General features: G+C 39.8%; 4 protein-coding genes and 1 long non-coding RNA gene across 6 annotated transcripts; 3 read left to right on the top strand and 2 right to left on the bottom strand.

The window, feature by feature from the left end:
* Positions 1–1,204: 1,204 nt before the first annotated feature.
* On the bottom strand, positions 1,205–9,142 carry LOC5514144 (nuclear receptor subfamily 2 group F member 1-B). 2 transcript variants are annotated; one of them, XM_048727457.1, is made up of 5 exons: positions 9,024–9,142; positions 5,632–6,139; positions 3,936–4,109; positions 1,927–2,298; positions 1,205–1,624 (listed from the first exon to the last, which is right to left on the bottom strand). In XM_048727457.1, the coding sequence occupies exons 2-5, from the start codon at positions 6,071–6,073 to the stop codon at positions 1,296–1,298; spliced, it is 1,317 nt and encodes a 438-aa protein (XP_048583414.1). In that variant the 5' UTR covers positions 6,074–6,139; positions 9,024–9,142; the 3' UTR covers positions 1,205–1,295. The 2 variants fall into 2 exon arrangements, with proteins under 2 accessions (XP_048583414.1, XP_048583413.1); XM_048727456.1 differs by lacking the exon at positions 9,024–9,142 and having other exon boundaries at positions 5,632–7,601.
* Positions 9,143–9,250: 108 nt separating this feature from the next.
* On the top strand, positions 9,251–11,330 carry LOC5514177 (DNA damage-inducible transcript 3 protein). The gene is made up of 2 exons (XM_032383717.2): positions 9,251–9,786; positions 10,144–11,330. The coding sequence occupies exon 2, from the start codon at positions 10,272–10,274 to the stop codon at positions 11,151–11,153; it is 882 nt and encodes a 293-aa protein (XP_032239608.1). The 5' UTR covers positions 9,251–9,786; positions 10,144–10,271; the 3' UTR covers positions 11,154–11,330.
* A 431-nt stretch (positions 11,331–11,761) lies between these two features.
* Positions 11,762–13,873, top strand: LOC5514143 (thyrotroph embryonic factor). Its single transcript, XM_001634326.3, has 2 exons — positions 11,762–12,121; positions 12,734–13,873. Exon 2 carries the CDS (start codon positions 12,846–12,848, stop codon positions 13,512–13,514), a length of 669 nt encoding a protein of 222 aa, XP_001634376.1. The 5' UTR covers positions 11,762–12,121; positions 12,734–12,845; the 3' UTR covers positions 13,515–13,873.
* A 62-nt stretch (positions 13,874–13,935) lies between these two features.
* Positions 13,936–27,198, bottom strand: LOC5514176 (calcium/calmodulin-dependent protein kinase type IV). Its single transcript, XM_001634289.3, has 11 exons — positions 26,776–27,198; positions 26,479–26,557; positions 22,636–22,698; positions 21,417–21,499; positions 20,421–20,493; positions 19,390–19,428; positions 17,764–17,890; positions 17,149–17,224; positions 16,952–17,069; positions 15,632–15,712; positions 13,936–15,019 (listed from the first exon to the last, which is right to left on the bottom strand). Exons 1-11 carry the CDS (start codon positions 26,850–26,852, stop codon positions 14,879–14,881), a joined length of 957 nt encoding a protein of 318 aa, XP_001634339.1. The 5' UTR covers positions 26,853–27,198; the 3' UTR covers positions 13,936–14,878.
* Positions 21,259–23,308, top strand: LOC116619202. The gene is made up of 2 exons (XR_004296567.2): positions 21,259–21,533; positions 23,080–23,308. It is a non-coding gene; the product is annotated as an uncharacterized LOC116619202 (long non-coding RNA).
* Positions 27,199–27,700: the final 502 nt, after the last annotated feature.

Genomic DNA, 27,700 nt, shown 5'->3' with positions numbered 1-27,700 from the left:
CAGATGTTCCAAATAAGAAATATATTTGTTTCCTTATATGGAAGTGACCGCGTTTGGCAAAAACGACCATTTTTGGCTCAATTTTCTTGATATGGTTTTCTACCACAAGTTGTTTTAAAAATCCCTCAATGGGGTCCTGTTTCACGGTGTAAATCTTCCTTCCATCATTCCCCAAAGGGGGAATCCAAAAATTTGGGCTTTCAAAGAGGAAGCTCTGAGTTCTACTGAAATCCTAGATGTTGTTGAAGCTGGGGCACCGGTTCTGAGTCACAATTTTCTCTTCCGCTCCAACATTCTTGTATATTTGCGGACCCACGAGTTTCAAAAAGGGGGAACGAAGAAAGGTTTTCAAAAAAGGTGGGCTGGATTCATTGTTCTTCCGTAGATTTTCTCATATTTCTTGTTATTTTCAAAGCAAATATCTGAAAATAAGGGGAGGCGGCTTGTCACAGTGCAGGTGCAGATTTGCACCTGCACTGTGACGTTTTCTCAGATAAAATGGCCTTTTCTTGGTGAAGAAACTAAAACGCGATTCAGCATTCCACTAGATTTGCACCTGCACTGTGACGTTTTCTCAGATAAAATGGCCTTTTCTTGGTAAAGAAACTAAAACGCGATTCAGCATTCCACTAGATTTGCACCTGCACTGTGACGTTTTCTCAGATAAAATGGCCTTTTCTTGGTGAAGAAACTAAAACGCGATTCATCAAACACTATAAACTGTTGTGGTAAAAGGTGAGGCACTGATACATACATACATACATACCCTATGCACCTCGTTGACTATATATATATATAGTGTAAACTAATAAACTAATGGGCTTAATTTATTTATTATTATTTCGTTTTGCTCCGGCAATGGCGCCACCCTAGGTCTACCATTGAGGGCCTAATGTTTTCACGATTATTAGGTAAGAAGCAAAAATCTTGATATACTTACTCGTTTATTTTTCTCTGTCATATTGTTTCATCCTTCAATTCATATTGCATTTGTATAATGATATTTTACAGGAGCGGATCTAGGAAAGAAGTTATCGAGGTTGCATTTCCCCCATACCCCTCCCCCCACCCTTGCGAGAGTAAAGTGCTGTGAAGAAAAACCACCTTGTTTTGAGGGGCTACATCCCCCCAACCCCATGCTTTATTCCTCCTCCTGAAAAACCGTGGATCCGCCCCTGTTCTATATACTCTTGAACATGGGTAGTTAAGGGTTGTCCCATTTATTACTACAAACGAAAATATACTATTTGTACTCATACATATATTCTATCAAGAAATATCCCTTAAATGCTATATTACATTTGTGTAATGACATTCATATTTGACGTTGTACAATTCAGAGGGGGACTGGGCCCTGGTAACCAGGGTACCACCCCTCCCCCTAGACCCGACAACAGCATGTCGTTAAGCAAGCTATCCACAGTATTCCCCATGCTGAGTCGAGCAAAAAACAGGCTCTCAACTGACACCGGGCGAAGGAGTCTTAGAGCCGGGAGCCTGAGAAGGAGCTTGCCGAACCGCGTGGTCTGATTGGGGTACTGGGTTCGAATGTAATCCTCAAGGGCACTCTGGGTGCGGTCCTGTAGGTTTTCTACCTGTGCTGGTTCAGACAGGCCCTGGCTATCTGTGTAAGATGAGCAACAAAATGCTTCGTTATTAAAGATGATTGATTTGCTACTAAAGTAGCGGCTAAACGGCCATGATAGTTATAGAGAGTTCCAACTATCTCATGATAATTGGGTCACCGCAACGCAACTCTCGTCCACTATCAACTATCTTTATCATTTGATACGACAGATGAATGAAGGCGCTCACAAATTTTTCATAAGCATTTTTTTTTTGCAAAGAAGAAAAATGGAGAAGAAACCATTAATTGACTATCGATCGATCGATTGAATGACTGTTCTATTGATTAATTGAACTCACCTGGATTAAAAAGGACAATGGCCTTTAGACAAGCAAACTCGGCCGAGTCTATGTGCATGTTCTTTAGCTTCTCAACCTGCTCCTCGAAGAGCTTCATATTATTGTTCTGGCAGTCAAATGCGGACATAACACGCGTGTTCAGATAACCGCCTCCGTTACCTGCAAACCCAGATGAGTTGCTGGTCAGCGTCGGGGAAATGTGAAATGGCGAGCAGTGCTGGGCAGCGTTCAGGGTAAAAAGCTCACTCCAACACGAGCGCAGTAACACGGCCTGGTCTGGCAGAGGGAGATCTGAGTAGAACGGAATGTTCTTGGCCCATTCCACCGCGGACACGAGAAGCCTTGCTGCAAGCTCGGGGGTGTTTTCTAAACCTGCAAAGAAAGTCGTCGTGGTCATCATTATAAAAACCATAAATACCGCCAAACACTCTCATTAAGTCATATTTAATATCATCTGTCATGTCACACTTCAAATATAGCTTATGATGCTAGAAATTGATGGCGTTTATAATAATTTCCAGCAGCAACAAGAAGCAAAATAGGACAGCATTAATCATAATCATCATTGTTTATATAACAGTAAGTGACTAACTGATGATATTACACGGCAGGGTGACTCACCATTGATATTACACCGCAGTGTAAGTGACTCACAATTAAAATTACACGGCAGGGCAAGTGACTCACCATTGATATTACTCGGCAGGGTAAGTGACTCACCATTGATATTACACGGCAGTGTAAGTGACTCACCATTGATATTACACGGCAGTGTAAGTGACTCACCATTGATATTACACGGCAGGGTAAGTGACTCACAACTGATATTACACGGCAGTGTAAGTGACTCACCATTGATAATACACGGCAGTGTGAGTGACTCACCATTGATATTACACGGCAGTGTATGTGACTCACCCATTCATATTACACGGCAGTGTGAGTGACTCACCATTGATATTACACGGCAGTGTGAGTGACTCACCATTCATATTAAACGGCACGGTAAGTGACTCACAACTGATATTACACGGCAGGGTAAGTGACTCACCATTGATATTACTCGGCAGGGTAAGTGACTCACAGATGATATTACACGGCAGAGTAAGTGACTCACCATCGATATTACACGGCAGGGTTAGTGACTCACTGATGATATTTCACGACAGGGTATGTGACTCACCATTGATATTACACAGCAGTGTGAGTGACTCACCATTGATATTACACGGCACGGTAAGTGACTCACAACTGATATTACATGGCAGGGTAAGTGACTCACAGATGATATTACACAGCAGTGTAAGTGACTCACAGATGATATTACACGGCAGGGTAAGTGACTCACCATTGATATTACACGGCAGGGTTAGTGACTCACTGATGATATTTCACGACAGGGTATGTGACTCACCATTGATATTACACGGCAGTGTGAGTGACTCACCATTGATATTACACGGCACGGTAAGTGACTCACAACTGATATTACACGGCAGGGTAAGTGACTCACAGATGATATTACACGGCAGTGTAAGTGACTCTCCATTGATAATACACGGCAGTGTGAGTGACTCACCATTGATATTACACGGCAGTGTATGTGACTCACCCATTCATTTTACACGGCAGTGTGAGTGACTCACCATTGATATTACACGGCAGTGTGAGTGACTCACCATTCATATTACACGGCACGGTAAGTGACTCACAACTGATATTACACGGCAGGGTAAGTGACTCACAGATGATATTACACGGCAGGGTAAGTGACTCACAGATGATATTACACGGCAGAGTAAGTGACTCACCATCGATATTACACGGCAGGGTTAGTGACTCACTGATGATATTTCACGACAGGGTATGTGACTCACCATTGATATTACACAGCAGTGTGAGTGACTCACCATTGATATTACACGGCACGGTAAGTGACTCACAACTGATATTACATGGCAGGGTAAGTGACTCACCATTGATATTACACGGCAGGGTAAGTGACTCACCATTGATATTACACGGCAGTGTGAGTGATTGTTGGTAGCGTGCAATGGTATCTGCCCTCAAGAGAAGGGTAATGTAGCTGGAATAGAAGGACTGGTGACCATTCATCTCAACCATGGATACAGATAAAGGTCCTACGTCTGGATGGGTGGATGGGATTCGCCCTTTCTGTACCGCTAAAAGAGATATCAAGATGTTATCCGGCATTTGATATCTGCCAAGTCGCGGTTAAGAAAATCCCCGACCGACCTCCCCTAAAAATGGAGCAAAAGTTGAAATCTCAACTTTTGGAATGCGTCATCCTATAGAAAAAATCCAACTTGCCGAAGAATTTTTTTGTGATATGTAAAGCTTCCTGGGCTCGGTTCCTGGGAAGCAGGTTAGCGTTTATCCACGGTTAAATATGGTTATCGAGACATTTGATTGGATAACAACCTTATTTAACTCACTGGGTTAGCGTTAACCTGCTTTCTAGGAACTCGGCCCTGGACGGTGAACAAGGATGGTAGATGACTACCAAAAGAAAACTCATAAGCAATATTTCCAAATATGATTCTCCATAAGGAAATTTAGCACCTTTTTAAAGCAAATTATCTTGATTTCATAGACGAAATAAGAATGCTATTATAAGATAGGATTATCATTCGACTTGTAATGATAAAATAAAGGATGAAGAAGTTTGCCTGTGATTTTATACAGAGCCCGGATGTGATGTTCTCGTATTCTCCCCATAAAGACTAAATCTCGGTTCTTCTAATCTTGCTTAAAGTATTGGGCTGCTCGTTTTATGCTCACGCTAACATTTCCCGAACTGTATGCTAATGCGTATAGCTCGACTATGATCTGCCTTTGAAAAAAAAGCAACTTGTTCAGATCGTTAAAGCATTGGGCCGCGGAAAAAGGTGATTAGTGGGAGAAGCGTGGCATTGAAAGTAACTTTAACATCCTGGTAGGAATGCGCTTCTCGGAGATTTATAGAACACCTTTTATCGGACACCTTTATCTTCGTGGCAAGCCCAACTGGTTGGAATTTTATTTTTTAACGAAAGGTTGAGAGTCTTAGGCTTTTTTTTAAATAAAGCTATAAATAAAATTGTATTCAATTATTTATCGTCATTTGCTGGTCGAAAAATTCAAACTCCTAGCCATGCAAAAAAGTTTCTTTTCAAAACGAAAAGTATAATTTGTTGCAAAGAATGTGTATTTTCTTCAATATAATGTATAAAGATCAAAACACACACACACACACACATATATATGGCAGACAGTGTATTGTATTAAGTTATAAGGGAATGTAATGGTATGTGACTGATTTTAAAAGTTCTGATCCGAAAAAAAATGCTCTTCTTTGAATATCGCAATTTATAGGTAGTTTCTCTGTCTCTGATTAAAGTTTCTTTGCAGCTAAAAAGGTTGATCGATGGTGCACTTGAGCTGTTTTCAAAGCCTTTTAACAAGTTTTTCGGAATGAAATTGGCACATAGAAACAGCGTCTTTTATGATATTCTAAAAAATATACACTTAAAAAATAATTAATCATCGATGTAATGACAAAGTTACGATTGTCTTAATCAATAATTTTGTTTCTCTAGATATTTTCTAGTCTAAAAAATTTAGGTTTCTTTCAAGACAATATTATCAGAATAAAATATTATCAAAATAAACTGCATTTACAGAAACCTTCCCTGTTTTACATACCTTCCTTTCTCATCCCAACTTTGAGGCATTTCTTCAGCCGACAGTACTGACACTGATTCCTGTTCTGGATATCCACTGGGCAATTACGGACGCCCCGACACGAGTAGCTCAAACTCCGTCTTATACTTCTCTTGAAGAAGCTTTTGCAGCCCTCGCATGTGTACACACCATAATGTTTCCCCGAAGATTTGTCGCCGCAAACCGCGCAGTCAATATAAAGGGGTTTAGATGAGGATGAGGCTGGCGAGTCGGGGTCGTTGTCTGAAAGGTCTTCGGACGGATGTGAGCTTTCAACTGTATCGGGGCTAGGGAGACTGCCGGTACTCTCGGCACATGAGGAAACGATAGAGGGAATTTCGTACGGTTCAGAGTAAGTGCTCCCGTGGTCAAACACGCTGATTCCGAGGTTAGAATCTGATAAAGGGTCATCAAGATGGTTCATCGCAGGTTTCGGGGTTTGCTTGGCTAATTTGATGAGATGGCCTTTGCAGTGTTATGAACTATGATGCTTGTATTAACATAGCAAAGCTTACAATGAATAGAACGTTACACAACGTTTTGCAAACCCTGAAAAATTGATTAACGTTTGACACCAGTGTTGTACCTGTTCTAAGAAAAGGAGTGTACAAAATAAATAAAAAGGTATATTTACAGATAATATATAAGTGAATTCAATTCGGAGTTATCAAGGGAATAGAATCGCCTTGTCTTTACGGGTGTGAAAATATTTATGAAAGAAAAACCGTTAGATCAATCCAAATAATAGGGATATTTTAATAATTGAACAGTTTGTTTGAAACACTAATAGTTGTATTGTTCAAAACAAAACGTCAAGCTATGAATCAAGTCATCGCCACGTTGGATAGAACAATCAATTCATTGTTGCGTAAAATTGTTAAAAAAAGTATTACAAGAATGTATATACCATCCTTGAGCTTCAATCATACCTAGTGAGTTAAATTAGGAAAGGTTATTAAGCTTGTTGTAAAATGAGACCTTCAGAGCAAAGGGCAGAAAAACGGCTCGGTTCCGAAAAGGACAAGTGGTATTGCCACCATGCAAAGGTCAACAGTCAAACATTTACGCTATAATCAAATGAAAACGGTTTAATATAGCTGCGAAAAAGAGCTAAAATGAACATCTAAAAATGTGAGCCCGCATCCTTTGCTATTTACGGGTAGGCGTAGAAGACTTTCGTCTTTGTTTGGGCGTAGATGACTTTTGTCTTGAAAACAAACGCAAACCTTAGTAATTCCTTCTATTTTGTAGGGCGGAGGGGGGGGGGGGGGGGGGGCTGGTTGTTGGTAGTGGGGGAGGGGGATGGGTGGACGCCATTATTCTTACATCCGTTCCGTTTCGAAGGGGGAGGGGAGGCTGAGGTTAAATGGCCCGGGATTCGTTAAGTCGTTTGAATGTCTTACGAACCGTCAATCGGTTCTTTGGCGAGAAAGAGAAAAAAATGAATCGCGGCAAAGAGAGCACACCAGTTTTCATATTCAGCTGAGAGTGTTCTTCAGGATTAACGTTGTCAATATAAACCCTAAAAACACACAATCAACCCCCATCCCCCCCCCCCCAAAAAAAAAAGCTGCCAAATGAGCATACATCTGTTTTCGATGTGTAGAATTCGAGCAGTGCAGCATAGTGATTGCAATCATGGTTAGAAATAGTCCATACATGGGACTCTCTTTGCGCTCGACATCCTGTCTCGCGTGAAAGACGGCCCAGTATCTATTGCGAGCCAGAATGTCGAGCGCAAAGAGAAAAAAATAGAAAAAGCTCGATAAAGCAAGATAAAGGACCGACAATGTTTTACGGGAGCTGTCTCATTTTTTCCGCTCGGAGATTTTTTCACTCGGTTAAATGGCAGTGCTCGCTGTACAGGACCCGAAATGATCCCAGGACCCGAAACGATCCCAGGACCCGAAATGATCCCCAAAAGTACCCCAACTGATCCCGGGACCCGAAACGATCCCCAAGAGTCCCCGAAATGAACCCCAAGGAATTGCAGTAATGGACAAACAAAAGAAATGTGGAAGGATTGGCTTTCAGTTTTAAAAACATATGAAACATTTTAGCGTCATTTTTGTCACTATCCAGAAATTTGAATTAACTAAAACCATAGTATTAAGATTTTTATATACGACTGCGCGGGAAATACAGCTTTCGACAGCTTGGTTGAGTCAGCAATTGGGGTCAAATAAAAATTCCCGTGATGGTAATTTGAAGAACCAGGCGTAAATAAATAATTCATACATAACAAGCCATAAACGAATGTCTCCAAAGATTAGACATGCCTCTGCTTTCCCGTAGGACTCGTAGGAAAATGTTTGTTTGTGTTCGGTGAATGAAAGACCTATCATAAAGAGAGATAGAGAGAAGTCATGCAGTGGTGTACGCACTACTACATAAGGAAATTCAAAACTCACATATTGCTTTCAACAAAAGCCACATCTCTTAATATTTTGCAACGGTAGTAAAAGGGTTGTTCGAGTGCATTACTCAGTGTGCTTTTGTCATTCCATCTTTTTGGCCAAACCGGCTGTCGGTAAATATTCGCTCGTGTGAACATGGATTTCGTGGTGAAAAACACGTTTGGTTGTCAAATGAATATAGATTTTTAGGGGTGATGTTTACCGGAAACGAGATTCATAGTGTCAGAGTCATGTATTGGAACTGCAAATGTTTCGAAGGTCAAAAGTTTCGAAAGGTTTGGTTGTTCTGAGCAAGGCTGTGCTTTGGCTGTGCTATGTTTATGTTGTACTCCTTTCAGTAGCAATTAAAAGTTGTGTATTTGTTTTGGACTCTGTTTATAGGTTTACCGCCGGGGCAATGTAATAAATAGAAGTATTGTATTGGAATTTAAGTTTTTTAAGTCATGTTATTTAGAAATAGATTCGCTGCCAACCCTTAATTATGCTTTAAGAATTGGAAGTGCTTTCTTCTGCTTTCCCTTTGTCCATTACCGCAATTCCGTGGGGTTGATTCCGGGGACTTCTCGGTATCGTTTCGGGTCCCGGGATCAGTTGGGGTACTTTTGGGGATCATTTCGGGTCCTTGGATCGTTTCGGGTCCTGTACATCGCGGCCCGCAGAGAAATCAGATTGAAAGTAGACGTATATTAGCCGTCGCTTCTTGATTTATCTTATTTTTTGCTGGCCGATAATTTTTCACTTCGAGACACCACCCCTCCCCATTAATTACGAGTGTTGCCATGGAACATAAAATGTTTGATACCGAAAGTGTTATCGTAGCGACTTACATCTTTGATTGCAAAGAAATAAGTTGAAAATGCTGTCCAAAGGATGGATTACACTGGCTTTAAGCTTTTCATAAATCGAGCCAGTGTCATAACATTCTAGAAGCAAAACGTATTGTTAAGTTTCACTTACATGCGTTCTTACGAAGGACCTGCGCATTATTTTTTCCAAACGAACACAATCGATCATTGACGTCAGCACGTGAAGTAAGCGTGAGACAGAATTTCTGATTGGCTAACGATGACGTCGACCTTGATATATTCTAGTCGATGATTGGCTACCCATGACGTATGCTGCTAAGTTTAGTCCTCGATTGCACCACCAAGCTATACAAATACTGCTAGAGAAGCAGAATTCTTTCGCATTGAGAGGAAAAGTTGATGGTACGAAGTTCACAGAACTTCGTGGAACAGATTGGAGCGAATTTCCAGGGTGTTAGCGCACGCGTTGGCGCTACTCGAATCTCGTGCCTAGCCAAAGAAAGGCCTAAACATTTCCGATAACTCAACTGACGATTATTACCCAAAAAAATCATGTCAGTTACTAAGTCAGATCTTAGCAGTCAAGCCATTATGGAGTTCGGCGTACAGTGTTCACAGGGCTGTCAAGCTCGAAAGCGATATCAACGCTTGCGAGTTAACAGTGCCTTACAGCCTCATCGATCCACAACGAAACCTCGAGAAATTTGGTACAGAGAAATACGAAATTCACAAAGAGAATCGACTGAAATACCCATCGAAATCTGCGATTACGGAACCTCCAGAGAACCTCAACAGCGTCTTCCGTGCTTCTGGGGCGTACAAGCTCAAGGAAGGTTTTACACCAAGCGACTGTCCCGAGTTACTCGGTGTAGAAAGCGAGAATCTCAATACTGCAAATGGTCAGTTTAACCGAGGTAAGCCAGTCAACTGTTTTTGGAACCCTCTCGAGTGCAGTAGACCTATACTAATTTGATTTGTAAGATAAAATTAAAACGTAAACTGTTTTTTTTTTTGTTAGGAAATTGTATCCACTGCTTTATGTTTCATTGATTCGACAGCATGAAAATAGAAGTATTTTTTTTACGAACTTTGAAATTGGTTACAAGCTGATGCAATCCAATTAACTACCATTGTCTTGTCATCATTGTATTTTTTTTTCTTTTGACCCATTTCTAATTATCATGAATATACTGAAAACAAAATTCAAGTAGTCGACCAACATTTGAAGTGGTAATCATGATATTGATGTGTCATTCATTGTTTTATTTCAGATATTGACTTGGAACAACTAACGGACAAAACGTTCTACGAAGACTTCCCTGTCTTGCGAGAAACAGCTTCAACAAAGTCTGAAGAACCCCCTTCATCTTCTCTTTCCTTGACCAACACATTGGATGAGATGGAGACTGATAAAATCATGGGGGATGGCTTCTTCGAGGAGTACATGGACCTCAGCTTGTTTCCTGGACTGGACCTGGACTTGCTTGGTTCAAGTCAGGCCCTCCCTGATATCTGTCCATCAAGCATGAATGACGTCTGTCAGTCAGCTATTGACAACGTTCAGGAACTTGAGGATATCATTGCAGATGAGCTTCCCGCCTTCCTGTTCCAGGAGGGTGACGGCCCAGATCTTGATGTCAAGGTTGAAGTCATTGATGAAGCTCCTAGTCCAATTGATCAGGAGATAACAGAGCTTCTCTCCAGTTGCTTGTCGTCTCCTGTAAGTGATATTTCCGACTCTGCTGCATTTAGCATCCCTGCAGTGGACGTTGAAAACACAGAAGTGGAAGTTGAAGATTTACTCAAAATCCTTGCAGCAGATCCAGTTACAGAAGCCATACAAGTTATTGCTGCTGTGCAAGAACATTCTACCATTGAGGTAGAACAGCTTGGGTTTGCTAGTGCAGCATCGCTAGGCCCTAGCATCAGTGCTGAATGCCCTGCAATTACAAAAACCGAAAAAGAGAACCAGAAGTGTAGAAAAAGAAAGTGTCCCACTTCTGATGACGAACTACCAGCCAAGAGGATAAATACCTTCTCAAGGGACACAAAGGCCTCAACATCTATTGACAAAGCCACAGAAAGGCGGATAAAAAACAACATTGCATCACGCCACACCAGAGCAGCTCGAAGACAACGAGAGCAGGAGCTGTTTGAAAAAGAGGAATATCTAAAGAAAAATAATGAGGAACTTAAACAACAGATTGTTGAGCTTACAAAGGAGACTGAGATTCTAAGAAAACTTGTTATTCAAAGACTAAGTAGTGTAAATTCTGCGTAAAGTGATTATTTGTATTTGTTGATTGTATCCATGAAACCTCTGGGCTGAAAGAGGGAGCATTTTTTTTGTCAATTATCTTCCATTATATTATAAAATTGTGTTTCATTGTAACCCCCTTCTGCACCAATTGTACCATCAATTGTAAACATTTAATAAAGACTAAAATATTTAAAAAAACTGGTCATGTTTGATATTTGTTTAACCTTTTTAAAACTTATTTAGAGTGGATTATTTTTATGAGAAATGTCTTTTTGTGGAGGTTAGAATATTGCCAAAACATTTATTTATTGGCAGATAACACTTCCCCTCCTCTTTCTGAATTTTCTGAAAGGATTTATAAGACTTGAATCCTAGTATATAGTATTTTAATCAAAGTATATTGGTCTATTGGAGATTTTGAGAATGTGACTTTCATTTTGGGTTTCCTGTGTTGGGTCGACTAAATACCGGAAGTGGAAGCCTTTCCGATCTGCATTTTGCCCAAACAACAAGGACCCTCGGAACGAGGCTCACTATCATTACTCCGATTAATACTCGTAACCAATCAGTGCACGTACGGCAATTTATCGACTAGACTGCGGTATTGCACCACTCGTGATGCAACACCTTTAGACATATAGCGAGGCGCGAAGCGCATTTGTTTTCTAACTTTACACTTAGCTGCCGAAGAAAGCTTGGGGTTTTCGCGTCTTGGGAGGACATCACAGAGAGTAGCTGTGATGTTTGAGAAGAGAAATCGATTAGCTCTCACAAAAATGGCTTCCACGAACCAACAACTATTTGAGACTAAGGTCTTAGCCATCATATTTTTATGGCTCAAGGAATTACCTAAATCTTATTTCCATGTTATATCGTCCTTGCAAAGTTGCAGCCATTTTCAATTTCAACAGCGAGAGCGGTTCCAAACGCTGCTGACAAAGCGCCTGATACGTTGCTAAATTACTGAGCGATTACTCTCAAACAAAGCGGTAAGTGATCCCCGTATACATCTTTGTAATCTATATTAATTTTTTCTTTTTTTTAACTTGAGTCACGAGTGGCGGCCATGTTGCCTTCTTCTTCGATGTCTAGTTTTTGTTGATCGGTTCACGGTTGACTTTGCATTTAGACTAGTCTTTTCTATTTTACCTGTATTCATGCCTAGATACATCTCCGCAACACAAATAAGGATTTAGGGTGAAATCTCTTAGGATTTCTACTATGAATAAGCTTAAAATGGACACTTTCTTATTTTCGCTGATCAGCAATATTTGTCTAGGGTGTGTCGGGGGTGAGGGGGGGGGGGGGGGTGTGTCGGGGGTGTGTGTCGGGGGGGAGGGGGTGTGTGTCGGGGGGGGTTTCTGGTATCAGGCGCGTACACAGGGGGGTGCCCCTTGGCAGCTAAAAAGTGGGTAATTTCTTATTAAGAAACTTCAAATACTAGGCTTTTTTGATATGTTACCTATGACTGCTACCCAACCCCCCCCCCCCCCCCCCCTCAGCCAATCCTGGGTATGCGCCTGGGTATTGGAATAAAAACGTCTATATTTTGCAGTTTCTGTTTCTCTTGTTTTAATAAAACTTATATTATTTTATTGCAGAATCAAATCAGCTAACATTTGTCACACCCATTTATCGACCAGGACTGGAATTGGATTAAGAATTACTGGAATTTATTAAAAGTGCGTAGGCCTTCATTGGCCTTGGACCAACATGGCAGAGCAGTTAACGGATCGGCTTGATTTGTCCAGTCTGCTCGATGAAAATGTGGATAAGATCTACACTTACCTCTTCAAAAGGCAGGAACTATCTGAAGCGGAAATGGAGCCAAAAAACTCTGACTTCTTAGATGACTCTCTGAGTGAGGGAGATACGGTAGACATTTGTGGCATTTCGGAAGTGTCCTCTGTCGAAATGCAAGATTTGGACTCTGCGGTGTCATCACCAGAGAATGGGATGTGGGGCAGGGAGGTTCTAGGGGAGGGAGTTGTGGCATACAGTTGTGACACCTCTGAAGTGCCCTCTGTTGTCACCATCCCTTTAGAGCAACTGGTGGATTTGATGAATATGGCATCGGCTGTATCATCAGGTCTTGTGCAAGGGTCAAATAAACGACCCTCATCTGGTGATGACACTGATGGTGCAACACCTGTAAAAGTGTCCAAGATGGATTTGCAGAGGGAGGCAGAAAAGAGGAGAAAAAACAATGAGGCCTCCAAAAGAACTAGGGAAAAGCGCAGGAACAAAGAACAAGAGCTATTGAAGGAGAAAGAAATCAAGGAGAAGGAAAACAAGGCTCTCAGAACCCAAGTTGAAGACTTGGAAAAACAAATCAAGGACAGAAGATCTGCTTTGAAACAGAGACTGACTGCTACATCATGAAGCATCAAGAGTCAAAGTTGTGACTCAATAAGGTTGCAAAGGTTTTTTTTTTTGGAAGTAGTTCAGAAAAAGCCAACCCTATTAGCCAACCCTTCATATGGGTTGTGTATACAGTAGTTTGACAAAAGGTTGTCATCAACCGGCTTTGCGACTACGCGACAAGCCTGCATGTAAGCACGGGTAAAAACCACTTAAGCGCTTAGCTGTATATATTAGCCACTGCATAACTTCAGACTTAGACTGTCAAAAACCTTTTTTTCATAATCCTAAAATTGATTTGTGACAGTCTTAAAATCAAGGTCGTGTACCCACAACATTGTACTCACATTGATGTTTATAAATAAACATGAATTTTAAAATGTCTCTGACTATTAACTCAGCTTTTATCCCTTGGGAAATACACATAAATCAAATAACACTCTTTTTAGACATTCATATTTATCTTACCCATTTACTGAAGACTTTAATATAACCAAAATATGAACAACCTAAATCAATCAATATTACGCAGCAATAATGTTTGATAAGTGACATTTTGATTAAATATTTTCTAGCTACTGCACATTTTTTCAATTAATTTTTAAATCACCTTGACCTACTTATCTATTCAAAATCAAACTGATAAGGCTGATTTAGACCACGATTTAGTCCTGTGCAGCCTATGATATGTCTTAGCCCTAAACTACACACTACAACTTGTACTTGAACATTGTAGCAGAGTCATAGGCTTGTTTATTTATTCTCTCATCACGCAAGTTGTAGAGGTGTTGAGGGAAGTCGCATAATGCTAAATCACGGTGTAGACCAACAAATAGGCTTTACTCTGGTGTAAGAACCTGTGAATTGGGCTCAAGATGAATCACAAAGGTTTTGACAAAATGACACAAAGGTTATCTTCTAGGAAGTGTTCTTATACCAGAGTTGAGCTAGCTAAAGCCAGCAGAAATGTAATGAGTATTAGTATGTTAAGTACAATGTACAGGAACTGCCCCCATTTCCCCATGTTTTTTTATTATATGAAATAATCATATTTCTTAAATTCAGGATAAACAAAACTGTCAGTTATAATTGTCTAACACAAGCAAAGATAATTTAATAATCATGTGAGTAATAATTTTTGAATCAACTTATTTTCAGTGGTCTAACTATTTATTGCATTGGATAACGATTGAAAATATAATGTTTTTAAGCTTTATAATGCTACCTTTGCCAAACAACGTTTCACCTAAAAAAGCCCATTAACTGGTACAAAAATTTGGGTTTTGTTCCATTTAATGGTGGTGTGTTTTTTTTTGGTGTGTGTGTGTTTTGGTGTTTTTGCTTTGTTATCCTAAAAAGCTTTAGGATAAATGTCTTGATAAATGTCATGACTTTTTAGCAAAGCCCTTAGCAAAATTTTCTGCTGCCATAACCCCTAGCATTCCTCCCTTCAGTTTGCGTTTTGCATTGAACTCTTTTAACTTCTTCCTGGTTCGTTCCATGTCTTCACGTCGAGCATTTTCACCCTAAAGAAAGGATAAAATATACACATCTTAAAATACTTTATGACAACTGATATCTATTTACCTAAATTACAGAAATCTCTTCACTAAACCTCTTAAATCTTTAGTAAAGTTCAGAATCTTTGAGTTTGACATCAAATTTAAATTTCAAATTGTTTGAAACAAATTTCAAATTATTTGAAACCTTTTCAAGACAACCATAGTGCAAAAACGGTGCAAAACACCCAAATCAAAAGCGAACGCCTCCCCCCCCCACCCCACAACAGCTGAAGGTCCACTTTCAGTTTTCATATTTGTAGACAAAACCATAAAGCATAAGCTAGATCAGTCTGGTATGTTTTTTTTAGGGGGTGTTTAGATTTTTGACAGAGAACTCCCCCCCCCACCCCCGGAAAAATTAGGTCCTTTTTTTCAGATTTTGCACCTGTTCCTATTAATTTAAACACATTTAGCAGTCGGTGTTTTGATAAGTTCCTACGTATTTATCTTAACCCACAGATGATCTAAACCTTGTTACACAGTCATTCTTTTGCTAAAGATAAGTTCCTATTTACCTTAACCCATGGATGATCTAAACACATTTAGCAGTTAGTGTTTTGATAAGTTCCTATTTACCTTCACCCATGGATGATCTAAAGCTTGTTTAGCAGTCAGTCTTTTGTTTTTGTCTCCTGTAATTAGTCTCTTCACAAGATCCTGAAAACAAATGGTTAATTTAAATTCTAAAATCAATCATTAATTAATAAACTTTAATAACAAACAGTGGTGTTGGGTGGCCCCTCTTTCACAGATAAAACTGCATCAATGTGAAAAAAGTAACCTAAGAGTGATACGTTTTAGGACGTGTTTGTGTCAGGTCATCCAGTCTCTCCTTGTCTTCCAGGGAAAGGGTGAGTACTTCTAGGGGCAAGGGTGACTATCATGAAAGGGAAGAAAGTACCCTAAAAACTACAAAGCCACTGTGGTATGGGCACCCAAAATATCCCCAATCACTCAAAATTACCCTAAAAATACTAACAACATAACAAAATGGGTGGAATAGACACTACTCAGAATGCCTCCTAATTTTCACCCCTGAAAACACATAAATCATTTTCTTGAAAACACCTTGTTTGGGAAGGCCCTAAAAATACCTGACACTGCCGATTTCAACCAATAAAAAATTATAAACACCTCTGCCTTTGGATATGGGGCTCTTCTCTCTCTTGCTTTTCTCTGCTATTGTAACCCAACCCAACCCCTCCCCCAAAATACATTTTTGTTCAAACACTGAATGTTGGAGCCATTTTTTAAGGGGGCTTATATATATGTTGATTGCAGTATGTGTGTTTAAACCTTATAGCTGTTAGTCATACAGTTCAGGGCAACAGCAGGGAAAAGGCACCCCTCATTTATTAGTTTACAAAGACAAATCTGAATACTGTTCACATACAGTATCTGAATACTGTTCTAATATCTGAATACTGTTCACATACAGTATCTGAATACTGTTCACATATCGGAATACTGTTCACATATCTGAATACTGTTCTCATATATGAATACTATATGGCTCTTTTATTTGTGGTGCCCAACGAACACTTCTGAGGGAGCTATGGCACCCAAGTGGTGACTTTCCCGAAAAGTAGACAGGGGGTATTGTCCAGTCTTTTAAGGGTATAAAATGTAGACCAACTGCTATCCTTAAGGGGGTGTTAAACAATTTTTTCTGATTCTGCTTTCCCTTAGGGTTATAGTTCATTCAACCACACCCAATTTGCTATTTCTGCTGACGACATTGATAGTGCTATCGGATTTAAATTGATTTTGCTGACGATAGGTCACCCCCTTCTGTTTTTATCGGTTTCCCCCCTATCCCCCCCCCCCCCAGGCTATAGCACTGCAATTTGATGGACACTCCCAAAATCATAAGCTTCTATTCTCTTAGATTCCTACCTTAGCTCCACTTGAGACATCATCCCACCATGGAGAAACAAAGTCGTAGTCGCATTTGAGTATTCGCTGGAACATTTGTTGGTCAGTTTCATCGTAAAATGGTTCAAAACCGCATAGCCTTAAAAAGGAAAAAGGTACATTACGTGAGGTTCAGTATGTATACTGCATATTGGTGAAAAGCATTTCGCCATACTTACAGGATATAAGCAATCACCCCGATTGCCCACATGTCTACACCTGTGTCATAACTTTCACCCTTAAGAACTTCAGGTGCTACAAGGAAAAGGGAGATATATTCAAAATGTGAAAACATCAGTACGAACAATGTCATACTCGGGGACCCAGGGCCTCTAGGAGATCAGCCACACAGGGAGCACACGAGAAGAAAACCTCTTGCTTTCTCACATGCTCCCTGTGTGCCTGATCTCTGTGATGCACAGGGTCCCCGAGTATGACAATATGTAGTAGGAACCATTTTGCAAAAGCATTCAATATACCCAACCCGCTTGTAATGATCCAGTTCTGAAAAAAAAAACTCCAAAAAGAACCCTCTTAATTCTGGCTAAAAATTGAATTTAAATCTCCTTGTTTGCTGGAGACTATAAAAAGCCCTAAAGGTAGGGAGAAGGAGGTAGTGATATATAGTAGAAAGACATATATGCAAAAGTAGCATTGTAAACACGAGAAAGAAGTCATTGTGATGTCATTGTGTTAGAGAACATTTCTGATAAGGTTGACAGCATTCACTAAACAGCATGTTTATGGGCAAATAATTTCCTAGGTCTACTCAAAACGAATGGTTTGTGACTCACCACAGTACCCTGGTGTGCCACATACTGTACTAGTCATTACTTCTTGAGGTAAGATCTTGGACAGACCAAAGTCTGCTATTTTGAGGGGAGAATCTTCCCGTTCATTTGCATATAGTAGATTTTCAGGCTGTGGGAAATTAAAGTTTTATTAATTGGTGTTTTATTTTAATGTTGTACCTGATTGGCACTACCAATAGGTGCGTGTGCTTTTTCATAGAGAAAACATATTTAGATGAATCTTATGACTGATCCGAGCTAAGGATGCCATTTCGAGCATAACAGTTCTGCTTAGAATGGTTTACTACCTTGCCCCCCCCCCCCGTATTTTTTTACTCTGGACACGCCCCTGTTGTTTAGGCTGCTAGTGCTGACATATAGATTTTTTTATAAAAGACAAATCATATTAAAATGAGCATAGATTGTTTGGAAATCGAGCCCTAGACTTGTGTCGAATTTCAGAAACCAAGCCAGAGACTTTTGTCAAATTTCGGAATCCAAGCCAAGCTTTTTCTTAAAACCCAAGTCTGAGCTTATCAGGTCTGATAACTTGCTCAAAATAAGTCATAAACATTGCTTGAAAAAATAATTAAAGTTGCAATACAATCTTATTACAGTAACTAAAGGTTTCTGTTTAGAGCGGAAAGGCTCAAGACTTGAGACTCGAAAAAAGAAGGGAGAACCTGTTGCCAAATAAAACAGATCGCGAAATTTTTGTGAGACTTAATTTCGAGGTAACCCATTGCTACCCCTTTTTTTTTTGCTAAAGTGCACATTTCTCCTTGCCGGGTCATATATCTCAGAATTAAAATCTATAGATTTTTTGCAGTTTAGAGCTTCTGGTGTCGAAAGATGCTCTTTCCATATACAGTAAGTTACAAAGGGGTGTGAATTTTTTTTAAAGAGGAAGGGTGGGGTATTCTTTTTTTTTGGGGGGGGGGGGGGAGGGATGGGTTTACCCTCACAAGCATTTGCTGAACAGAAAGCTCTGGCACACAAATTTACTTGAGAAATTGAGAGGGTATAGATAAACTACATCCCGCAAAGGAATCAGTGTTTTAATCATTTTAATAGAAAATAGGCAAAATGTCATTTTTCTATAGAATTTATTTTTAGAACAATAAAAATCACTATAAAATGGGAGATCTGGTGCTAAATGCAGAGCGAGAGAAGGGGTCCAAAATTTTGTGAGTTGACAGGTATGACATTATTTTTTTCTAAGCAAAGTGAGTGTTGGAGCCTACCTGTAGGCTTTGATAGTTTCTTGGATAAACATTATTTTTTTCTAAGCAAAGGGAGTATTGTAGCCTACCTGTAGGCTTTGATAGATTCTTGGATAAACATTATTTTTTTCTAAGCAAAGGGAGTATTGTAGCCTACCTGTAGGCTTTGATAGATTCTTGGATAAACATCATTTTTTTCTAAGCAAAGTGAGTGATAGTTTTTTTGGATAATGCGCAGGGAGAGGGCATTATCCAATATGGCGACCATGGTATACGAACTCTGTGTTTTCAGGTATTCGTGCCGGAAAAGCTATCAAAGCCTAGGTAGGCTATGAGTGTTGGGGTTTTCAGGCCTTTTGCCCCCCCCCCCCCCTCTAGACAGCATACTGGCATAGCTATAACAAACCTTAAGGTCTCTGTGTACGATATCATTCTTGTGTAGATGCTGAAAATAAAATAGACAATCAATTCCTTAGCCTAATATAGTGACAATTGAAGTAAAATTAACAAAAAAATATTGCCAAGAAAGATAAAACTAAGACGCTTACTTATTTTAAACTAATAATGAAAATATTTTTAATAATGAAAATATTTCTTATTTCTTTTTAGAGTGCTGAAAGTGTTTAATCTTGACTTGGAGCTATCCATGCAAAAAGAAAAAAAAGCTTTATCTTACCTAACACAATATGTGGCTGTGTGACTAAGATTAAAAACAATATTAGGGATTCTTCTGACACAGAAGTAAATGAATAACTTGGTTGCACTTTAAATATTAATGTTTGTCATAAAATTAAAAGAAGTTTTTCTGTGTATGTCTGTACACCATCTTGAAGCTTAGTGACCAGGCTTTCAGCACAGGAATCCCACAAATAGAATATGAAAGTAAAAGAAAAACAACTACAGCACATCTACGCAATGCGAAAAATATTATTTAATATGAAATGACAAGATTTAGAGAAAAAAAACGGCTATAACCGTATAAGATGTATATTGAAAAGCAGACATTTTTTTATGGTACATAGGTAAGTATTGCGCAATGTTTTTTTTATTTTTACCATATATTCTCGAATAAGCACCCCAGCGCTGATTAAATTTTTCGACTCTCAGACAAGGCACTTATTTAAAAGGGCAAATTTCAAACAAAAGACCGAAATGTTTTTATACCTTTAACATCAGTTTCTTTTCTCTATATCATTATTACGACGTGAAGCAGCTTTTTTCAATAAACTTTCTTCCATTGAATATTTGCTTTCTTAGAACTACATTATGACAGAGATTTTACTCAGTTACATAAAACCTGGGGAGGGGAGGGGGGCTTATTTGGGGAAGGCGCTTATTAATAGTTTTGGTTCAAAGGGGGCGCTTATTCAGGGGAGGCGATTATTCGAGGGAGGTGCTTATTCGAGTAAATACTGTATTTGAGTTTTTCCTACTTACCCCAACTGCCTCCAATATCATTTTTATGGCGTCTGCAGCATCCTTTTCACAGTAATAGCCTTTTTCAACAACTCTAAAACAATAAATAATCAAAGAAATCAACCAAACAGCATACCTGTCAAACCTCCGAAAATCTCAAGGCTTGAGAATTTTTTGGGGGAGGGGTGGGGTATATTCATTTTGGGGGGAGGGGTGGGTATAACCTTGCATGCATTTGCCGCAAAGAAAGCTTACGCGAACAAATCCACTTATAGATCTCATGAGGGTGTTAGATAAATTGCGCTGCGCAAGGGAATTATTGTTTTAAATATGTTAATAGAAAATAGGCAAAATGACGATTTTCTATAAAGAATAATTTTTCAGAAGTGATAAAAAAACGCTAAAAAGTCGGAGATTTGATGCTCAATGTGGGAGAGCGAAGAAGGGGTAAAAAATCTTGGGACTCCCGCCTAATGCGGGGGAGTTGACAGGTATGAAACAGGAGTAGGGGGGTTTGCTACACAAAAAAATTTTTTGGCGTTAGTGAACAACAGCTAGGCACATAGTTGTCAACTTACATATGAAACTTTTGTGCTGTGTAGCCATTTGGGAAACAAGGTAGACTAAATAATAACTGCAATTTTTTGGGGGGTCATAGCTTTTGGGTTCGTAGCTTTAGGGGTCACAGGTTTCAGGTCTTTGTTTTGTAGACACCACTTAAAATATTGTGGTGGGGGATACAGAAACATTAAGAAAATATTTGGTCATTTCCTTATTATTTTTAAAGATAATTGAGGAGGCCCAAAGTGCCTCGTTCCTGCTATGGCCCTGAGAAGGCAGTTTTAGCAATAAAAAGTGCACAAACCCGGGTGTTTTTCGAAAATGATATACTTTTTCAATTGATACTGGTTCGTTTTTGTTGTTCTTGGAACTCAGCATAAAAAAATGTAGCAAAAGAAATGTGTAAGCTCATGCAGCTTAATCTTATTTGAAATAGGACGAGGTGTATTTTCTCACCTATCAAAAAGCTCTCCGCCCGTCACAAGCTCTAGCACCATAAAGAGATGAGTATGGGTCTCAAACAGCTCCTTCATATGGATCTGAAAGTTGGCAAGGCTTACAGTTAGGAGAAAGGTGGGCTGCAATGGAAACTCAAAAATGATATGGTTAGGACTTCATATTGCACTGTTATTGTTTCCTGCCTTATTCCATCATAAAATTGTAAAGAGTGGTACAAAAATGTTTGATCCCCCTACAACCCCTCACATAGGATATTGGAAATTCCAGGGAGTGTGAACCCCATTTGCTCACTGGGTGGGGGGGGGGGGGGGGGGGCTAGCAATGCATGCCTAAAAACCCTGTAAGGTAGGCAAGCATGCGAGGGAGTGAAACATCATGAGGAATAGGGGAACTTTTTCTGGAATCAAACAAAATTGGGTGGATATCCACATAATCCATCACTGGTATTTGAATGGAGCCAGAACAATTAAAAGTGAATCTATTTGAAACCACTATATAGCTGACATGGAAGGTAGCAGTTTTTTCCTGCTCTGCAATTTATTTGTGGTCAGTTGGTTTGATTGATTTTTTTTTCAATATTTTGGCTTGTGATAGCCTTTACTTTCTTATATACAGAACCAAATGAGCAGTGACAAAGCTGTATGTTAGGGGGCAGGGGTAATTATTTTTTTTACTGTACATTTAGATTTCTGAGTCAGCCAGTCACATATACCTAAGAGGCAGACCAATAGCAGGCCTCAAAATAATTGTTGAAGAGAAACCTTAAAATACTATTGGGTGCACAGCCACGCCCCTACTGGTCATTTCAATCTCTTTTTTTTACTCAAAATAACACATCTTCTTACATGAGGTCCATAGCAGGGGGCGGGGCACTGAGGGCATGTGCCCCCCCCCCAAATATTTCAAAAATTACAAGGAAATGACTAGTAGGGGCGTGGCTGTGCCCCCAAAATATTTTTTAATACTTATGTATTGTGCCCCCCCCCCCCCCCGATATTTCAAGACATTCTATGGTCCTGAAAATTCCATAGCAGGTACGTTCCCAGGATTGGCCAAAGCGAAGGGAGGGGGGAGGGGGACGGAGTCATAGGTATCATATGGAAAGGGCATACTGTAGTTTTTGAAGATTTCTTAATAAGGAATGACCCACTTTTTAGGCCGCCAAGGAGAGGTGTGTGCGCACCCCCCTGTGAACGTGCCTGCATAGCATGCTTACGATATTTGGATGATTAATGCGAAAAAGAATCCCAGTCTCGGTTTGTATAATCTTCTTGTCCACCTGAAACAAAACAATGCAATAATTTATATCAGATTATAAACTCATGTACTATTTGAAACACGAGAATGAGTGTTTTTGCGGATATAAAATCCCTAGGGCGAAGCAGTTTTACATAAACTGACTTGCTAGTCAAGCAGTAGTCGAGGACAAGAAACATTGCATATTTTGAAACTGAAATCTTAAAAAAACCAGGCAGACGGCACAAGATATCCACCGCGAAGCCTCTATACACTAATAACTGGACTTCATTCAATCAAATTACGAAACACAGTCCAACTGGCTAAGCAAAATGACCCAAGTATAGTACTGTACATATAAAGTTGTCATTGTTTAAACTGTTTCATTCAGGTCTTAGATCATTCTGACTTTCTTTGTTCTCAGGTTGAACATAATCATCAGAGTCGAAACTGGTCAAAGAAAGCATGACGACGGCTTAGAAAAAAGAAGAAATAGGCGATTTTCTGACCAAATTGAAGCTGCCACCTGGCAAAGGGACTCTTGGACTACCAAACAGCGAAGTCACTTTTAAACACTGATTATGGAGTCCGTTTTTGAGACTGTATTGTAAACTATGCTATTTACTAGGAATAAAATAGTTTACTGTTTGTGATCTTAGGTATGTCATCGTTTATTTGCCAAATCTGCTGGATGCAACATTATACAAAGCTTCATTACGTCATGAGGGGTTTAAATAATCCTTCATGACGCAAGATAGCTTTATATAATGTTCCATGTTTGTTAGGGAAAGTTTATTTATTATTCCAAGGGGGAGGGGGGGCATGAAAATACTGTGGGGGGTGTAGAGAAATTTTTGAGGTCTAAAGGGGGGGCGTCGAAAGTGTTTGGATTTTAAAAGGGGTCACTGATTCCTTTGGGTGTTGGCTCTACTATATAATTTGAAGAAGTGTCTAATCAGACTTCTTGGTTTAACTTGTCTTGGTTTGGGGGCAGTTATTTGGCATGCACAATCCAGAAGTCCAGGATACTTATTAAGCCACATAATATCTTGGTTTGGGGGCAGTTATTTGGCATGCACAATCCAGAAGTCCAGGATACGTATTAAGCCACATAATAATATCTATGCAATGCAAACCTGTATACACCCTCTAAAAATACATCTTTTTATGGTTTCCGCTATATCATATTATGTTCCATATCTAAAATATAAACAGAACAATTTAATGCTATAAGCGCTTATTCTCCATCATCAAAATCCTCACTCATATCTGATTCCCGCTGTGGTTCCTCCTTTTTCTTTTCTCTTTTCTCATGCTGATTTTCTTGCAAGGAGAAGATCGAAAAGCCTTTTTGCTTCTTTTACGTCATCTATAGCATCAACCATTATTGGGTTGCAACCTGGAGTTAGTCGCATCTTTGAGAAATTGAGTGCCTTCACTTTTTCTGAATTCATGTTTTCAGCCAAATTCTTCCGTTCCACTTTCTGTCCAGCTTGCAGCCCTGAAGGGGGGTCAACTCATTTTAAACTAATCCCTTACTTTTATCAAAATCCTCACGCCCCCCCCCCCCCCCTTGGGATAATAAATGAACTTTCCCTTAGTCTGTCATTGTTTTTCTATTGGACCCCAATATTTCCCTGGAGACGATTTCAATTCCCTCCCCGTGCTTTAGATTTGTTGGGTGTATTTGCTAGGTACTGTATAAAGCCTATTCACGTGTCCGAAGAACAACATCCGATTGGTCAACATGCCTATTGAATGTTGATGAGTGTTTTAAGACAGATATACAGTATTTGATGCCATGTGACGTTGATGACATGGCACTTAAAGCTGCATTGTCACCAGTTTACTTCCGGAGGTCCGGCGGAAACCTCAACCGTTAAGAGACGAAAGACTATTAAAATCCGAGATATTTAACAAGCCATCCGCTCAGACACACTGTTTTCAATATTTTGAAATATTTTTTGCGTTTTCCATTAAAAATCATGGGATATTGTTACATAATTGACCGGAAGTAAACTGGTGACAATGCGGCTTTAAACAGCCTATGTCAGTCACCATTTTGTTATCCTAGCAAAGTACCAAGTGTGAAAAAGCATTCATTTCCATCGGCTGATTTTAGGAAACCACTGTAATACTTTCGATTGAATTTGGTAAATGAAGTATAGAACTTTGCTTTTCGATGGTTATTTAGAGATTTAACACATTATCCGTTGTCCAATATTAAATGAAAACAAAACAAAGGCATACCGGTCAACCTCCAAAAATCTCAAGGCTTTATAATTTTGGGGGGGAGGGGTGGGGTATATTCATTTTTGGGGGGCAGGGGTGGGTTTAACCTTGCAGGTGTTTGCCGTATAGAAAGTTCTCGCAAGGGCACTAACACACTCTAGTTTTATACAAGGACGTGTAATTTCTAGTTGAGGCTGGGCCGTTTTTATTTTTTAAGTATTTTATGGCTGAATATGTCCTTAACGATGTTTTTATCAAAAAGAGTGTATCCCAAGAGGGCCAAGTGCTATCTTCATTCCTGTCAACCTCCGAAAACCTCAAGGCTTGAGAATTTTTTTGGGGGAGGGTGGGGTATATTCATTTTTGGGGGGGAGAGGTGGGTATAACCTCGCAGGCGTTTGCCGTAAAGAAAGCTTACACGAACAAATCCACTTATAGATCTCACGAGGGTGTTAGATAAATTGCGCTACGCAAGGGTATTGTTGTTTCAAATATTTTAATTGAAAATAGGCAAAATTCCATTTTCTATGGAATAATTTTCGGAAGCGACAAAAATCGTTAAAAAGCGGGAGATTTGGTGCTCAACGCGGGAGAGCGGGAGAAGGGGCCCAAAATCGAGTTGAGACTCCCGCCTAATGCCGGAGAGTTGACAGGTATGTATGTTGTTTACAAATTGATGAAACATATGCACAGCACTGCACATAAAGGAGACCCCATCATTGCGCAATGAAAGTGTATTCATCGTGTAAATACTCCAATTGATTTGATAACTTAAAATTCAAATTCAAATTTATTAATAGATGGCTTTTGTCTACGCATAAAGCCAGTAATAGACATTAATGTTTACAATCAATTATAATTCCAGAAATAAGATCCCAGGATGGGATTTATATGGATTCAAAAATATTCAAATCGGGGATCTAAAAGCTTAACCATTGTTTCTAATGAATTATAACCGATTTCAATACAAAACAAATTATTTCCTGCTAATTTTGCTTCCACGGGGTAATTGAAGCAGATCTAGAACACATGACACGAGACTTCTGTCTGATTCTGCTTTAAGCGTGGCTAGTGAAGCTCGAAATTTGTTCTTTGCAAAGCAGGCAAATATATTACATTTGCTCTTCAGACTGTAATAGCGTAGCGAATAAAATCAAATAGAGAGGAAATTGACAAACTGTTTGGTATCAACAAGCCCCGTTGAAATCGAATTGTTTTGAGATTTATTGAAGTGCTTTGGAAATAAGCGGGGTTTTGGATTTGTGTGGTTTTATAAAGCATTTTAGTTTTTGATACTCTTTTTGAGTTTCGATCAATCTTGTCAATTAGCGGGAAATTGTTCGATACTCGTGAACACTCAAATGGCTTTCATTCGAATAGTGAAGGAAAGAAACCATTTCACGGCAAGTTGTTTGAACTGTTTATTGGTTTCTAAGGAACGTGCAATCTCAAAGAGGAACCATTCGAGGTAAATACGGATAAACTAAAGACCCCCTCCGGTCGAGCGCTGGCTACCTTGCATGCTTTTAGCACACAAAGCAAACAAAGCCTACACTAAACGATATGAACAAGGATCGAGCAATACACCTACCGTTTTCTTCATTATCTTGACTGCAAATTCTTTGTTTGTCCCCTTTTGTCGACATAATTTCACTACAGAAGAGGCCCCACTGCGAAAAGTCACAGAAAGCAAGTGTACCAGGTTACGTATGCGCTTGTTGCTAACGCGATGCGCGGGAGATCACAAGGAACTCAACTTCTATACACCTCGAAAGGCCGAGGAAACGACTTTCTCAACTGAGTTTGACACCTCAATGCATAAATCTATCCATAAGGAGAGAAACTCTACGCAATTCATAAATATATCAATAATAAATACGGCCCCTACCGTCCGAGCTCTTTCCCGATGTCGTAAAAATCCTCGATGGGTTCCTTACGCGAGAGATCTTCGAAGAAATAAACCATTTTCGTGATGGATTTGTGTAAGAAAAGGTCTGGTTAGGAGGGAAGATGCAGATTATGTGCTCGAAGTTGCACTCTGGTCTCTCGCTGGAGAAGTGATTGTCTCGCAGTAAAATAGATATTTAGAATAAATTAGCGCTAGAGTTGGACTTAGCACTTCAGTCTCTCTCAGCTGCCCCTGAACGTGCTAGCAAGGTACTTGGTGTGTGGCAATCAAATTTGTCCCCCTACCAGGAATTGGCGTCACAGACCCAAATTTCAATCAAAATGACCAGTGAGTTTAAGTCTAACATAAAACAATCACTGTTATCTTCCGGCCTCGGCGTTCACATCTTGATCAAGGTTATGGGGCCTAGAAGGAAACGAGATCATTCTTATGAAGGGTATACCCGGTACTCCAAATGACAAACAAACCTTCCATGACGTCACAAGTTCTCCATCACCAACACTTCCGGTAGTAGTACATCCGCGGGGTGAACAGGGGAAATTGGTTACTCCTGCTTCTTAATTACTGTCTGGATGATTAGGAGAAAATGTCAAATAATACATCATTTTTGTTATGTATAATGTAGGACCGTGTGCATCACTAAAAAAAAATTCTTTTAATTTAGATTCCCATAATAGTCAATTTTGTTCTAGTCTGCAAGGAGAATCTTTGAGAGAGACTCGCCTTACACGTGAGTGCGGAGAATAGTAGTCTACTTTGCAGCCGCCCGAGGTCAAAGTCACGCAAAAACGCTCCCCTCAAAAGGGGAGAATCTTTCCTTTGAGCGGAGGCGGGTTCTTATTAGGGGAGGGTTTTAGGCGTTCCCAGTTGGCCGAGGGGGGGGGGGGGGGGGGGGGTGGGGCGT

The sequence above is a fragment of the Nematostella vectensis genome, chromosome 5, assembly GCF_932526225.1.
Source record: "Nematostella vectensis chromosome 5, jaNemVect1.1, whole genome shotgun sequence".
Classification (NCBI taxonomy): domain Eukaryota; kingdom Metazoa; phylum Cnidaria; class Anthozoa; order Actiniaria; family Edwardsiidae; genus Nematostella; species Nematostella vectensis.
The sequence above is the reverse complement of the archived record's forward strand: the minus strand, read 5'-3'. Positions and strand labels throughout refer to the sequence as shown.

Coding starts and splice junctions, on each gene's coding strand:
- LOC5514144 (XM_048727457.1), bottom strand. CDS start 6,073: ATGAACCATCTTGATGACCCTTTATCAGATTCTAACCTCGGAATCAGC. Junction 2,299..3,935: donor ACTGCCGTGTAATATCAATG/GTGAGTCACTTA, acceptor CTTTCTTTGCAG/GTTTAGAAAACACCCCCGAG. Junction 1,625..1,926: donor CATTGTCCTTTTTAATCCAG/GTGAGTTCAATT, acceptor CATCTTACACAG/ATAGCCAGGGCCTGTCTGAA.
- LOC5514177 (XM_032383717.2), top strand. CDS start 10,272: ATGGAGACTGATAAAATCATGGGGGATGGCTTCTTCGAGGAGTACATG.
- LOC5514143 (XM_001634326.3), top strand. CDS start 12,846: ATGGCAGAGCAGTTAACGGATCGGCTTGATTTGTCCAGTCTGCTCGAT.
- LOC5514176 (XM_001634289.3), bottom strand. CDS start 26,852: ATGGTTTATTTCTTCGAAGATCTCTCGCGTAAGGAACCCATCGAGGAT. Junction 17,070..17,148: donor GGGGTGATTGCTTATATCCT/GTAAGTATGGCG, acceptor TTCCTTTTTAAG/GCTATGCGGTTTTGAACCAT. Junction 15,713..16,951: donor ATGTCTCAAGTGGAGCTAAG/GTAGGAATCTAA, acceptor ATTTGTTTTCAG/GATCTTGTGAAGAGACTAAT.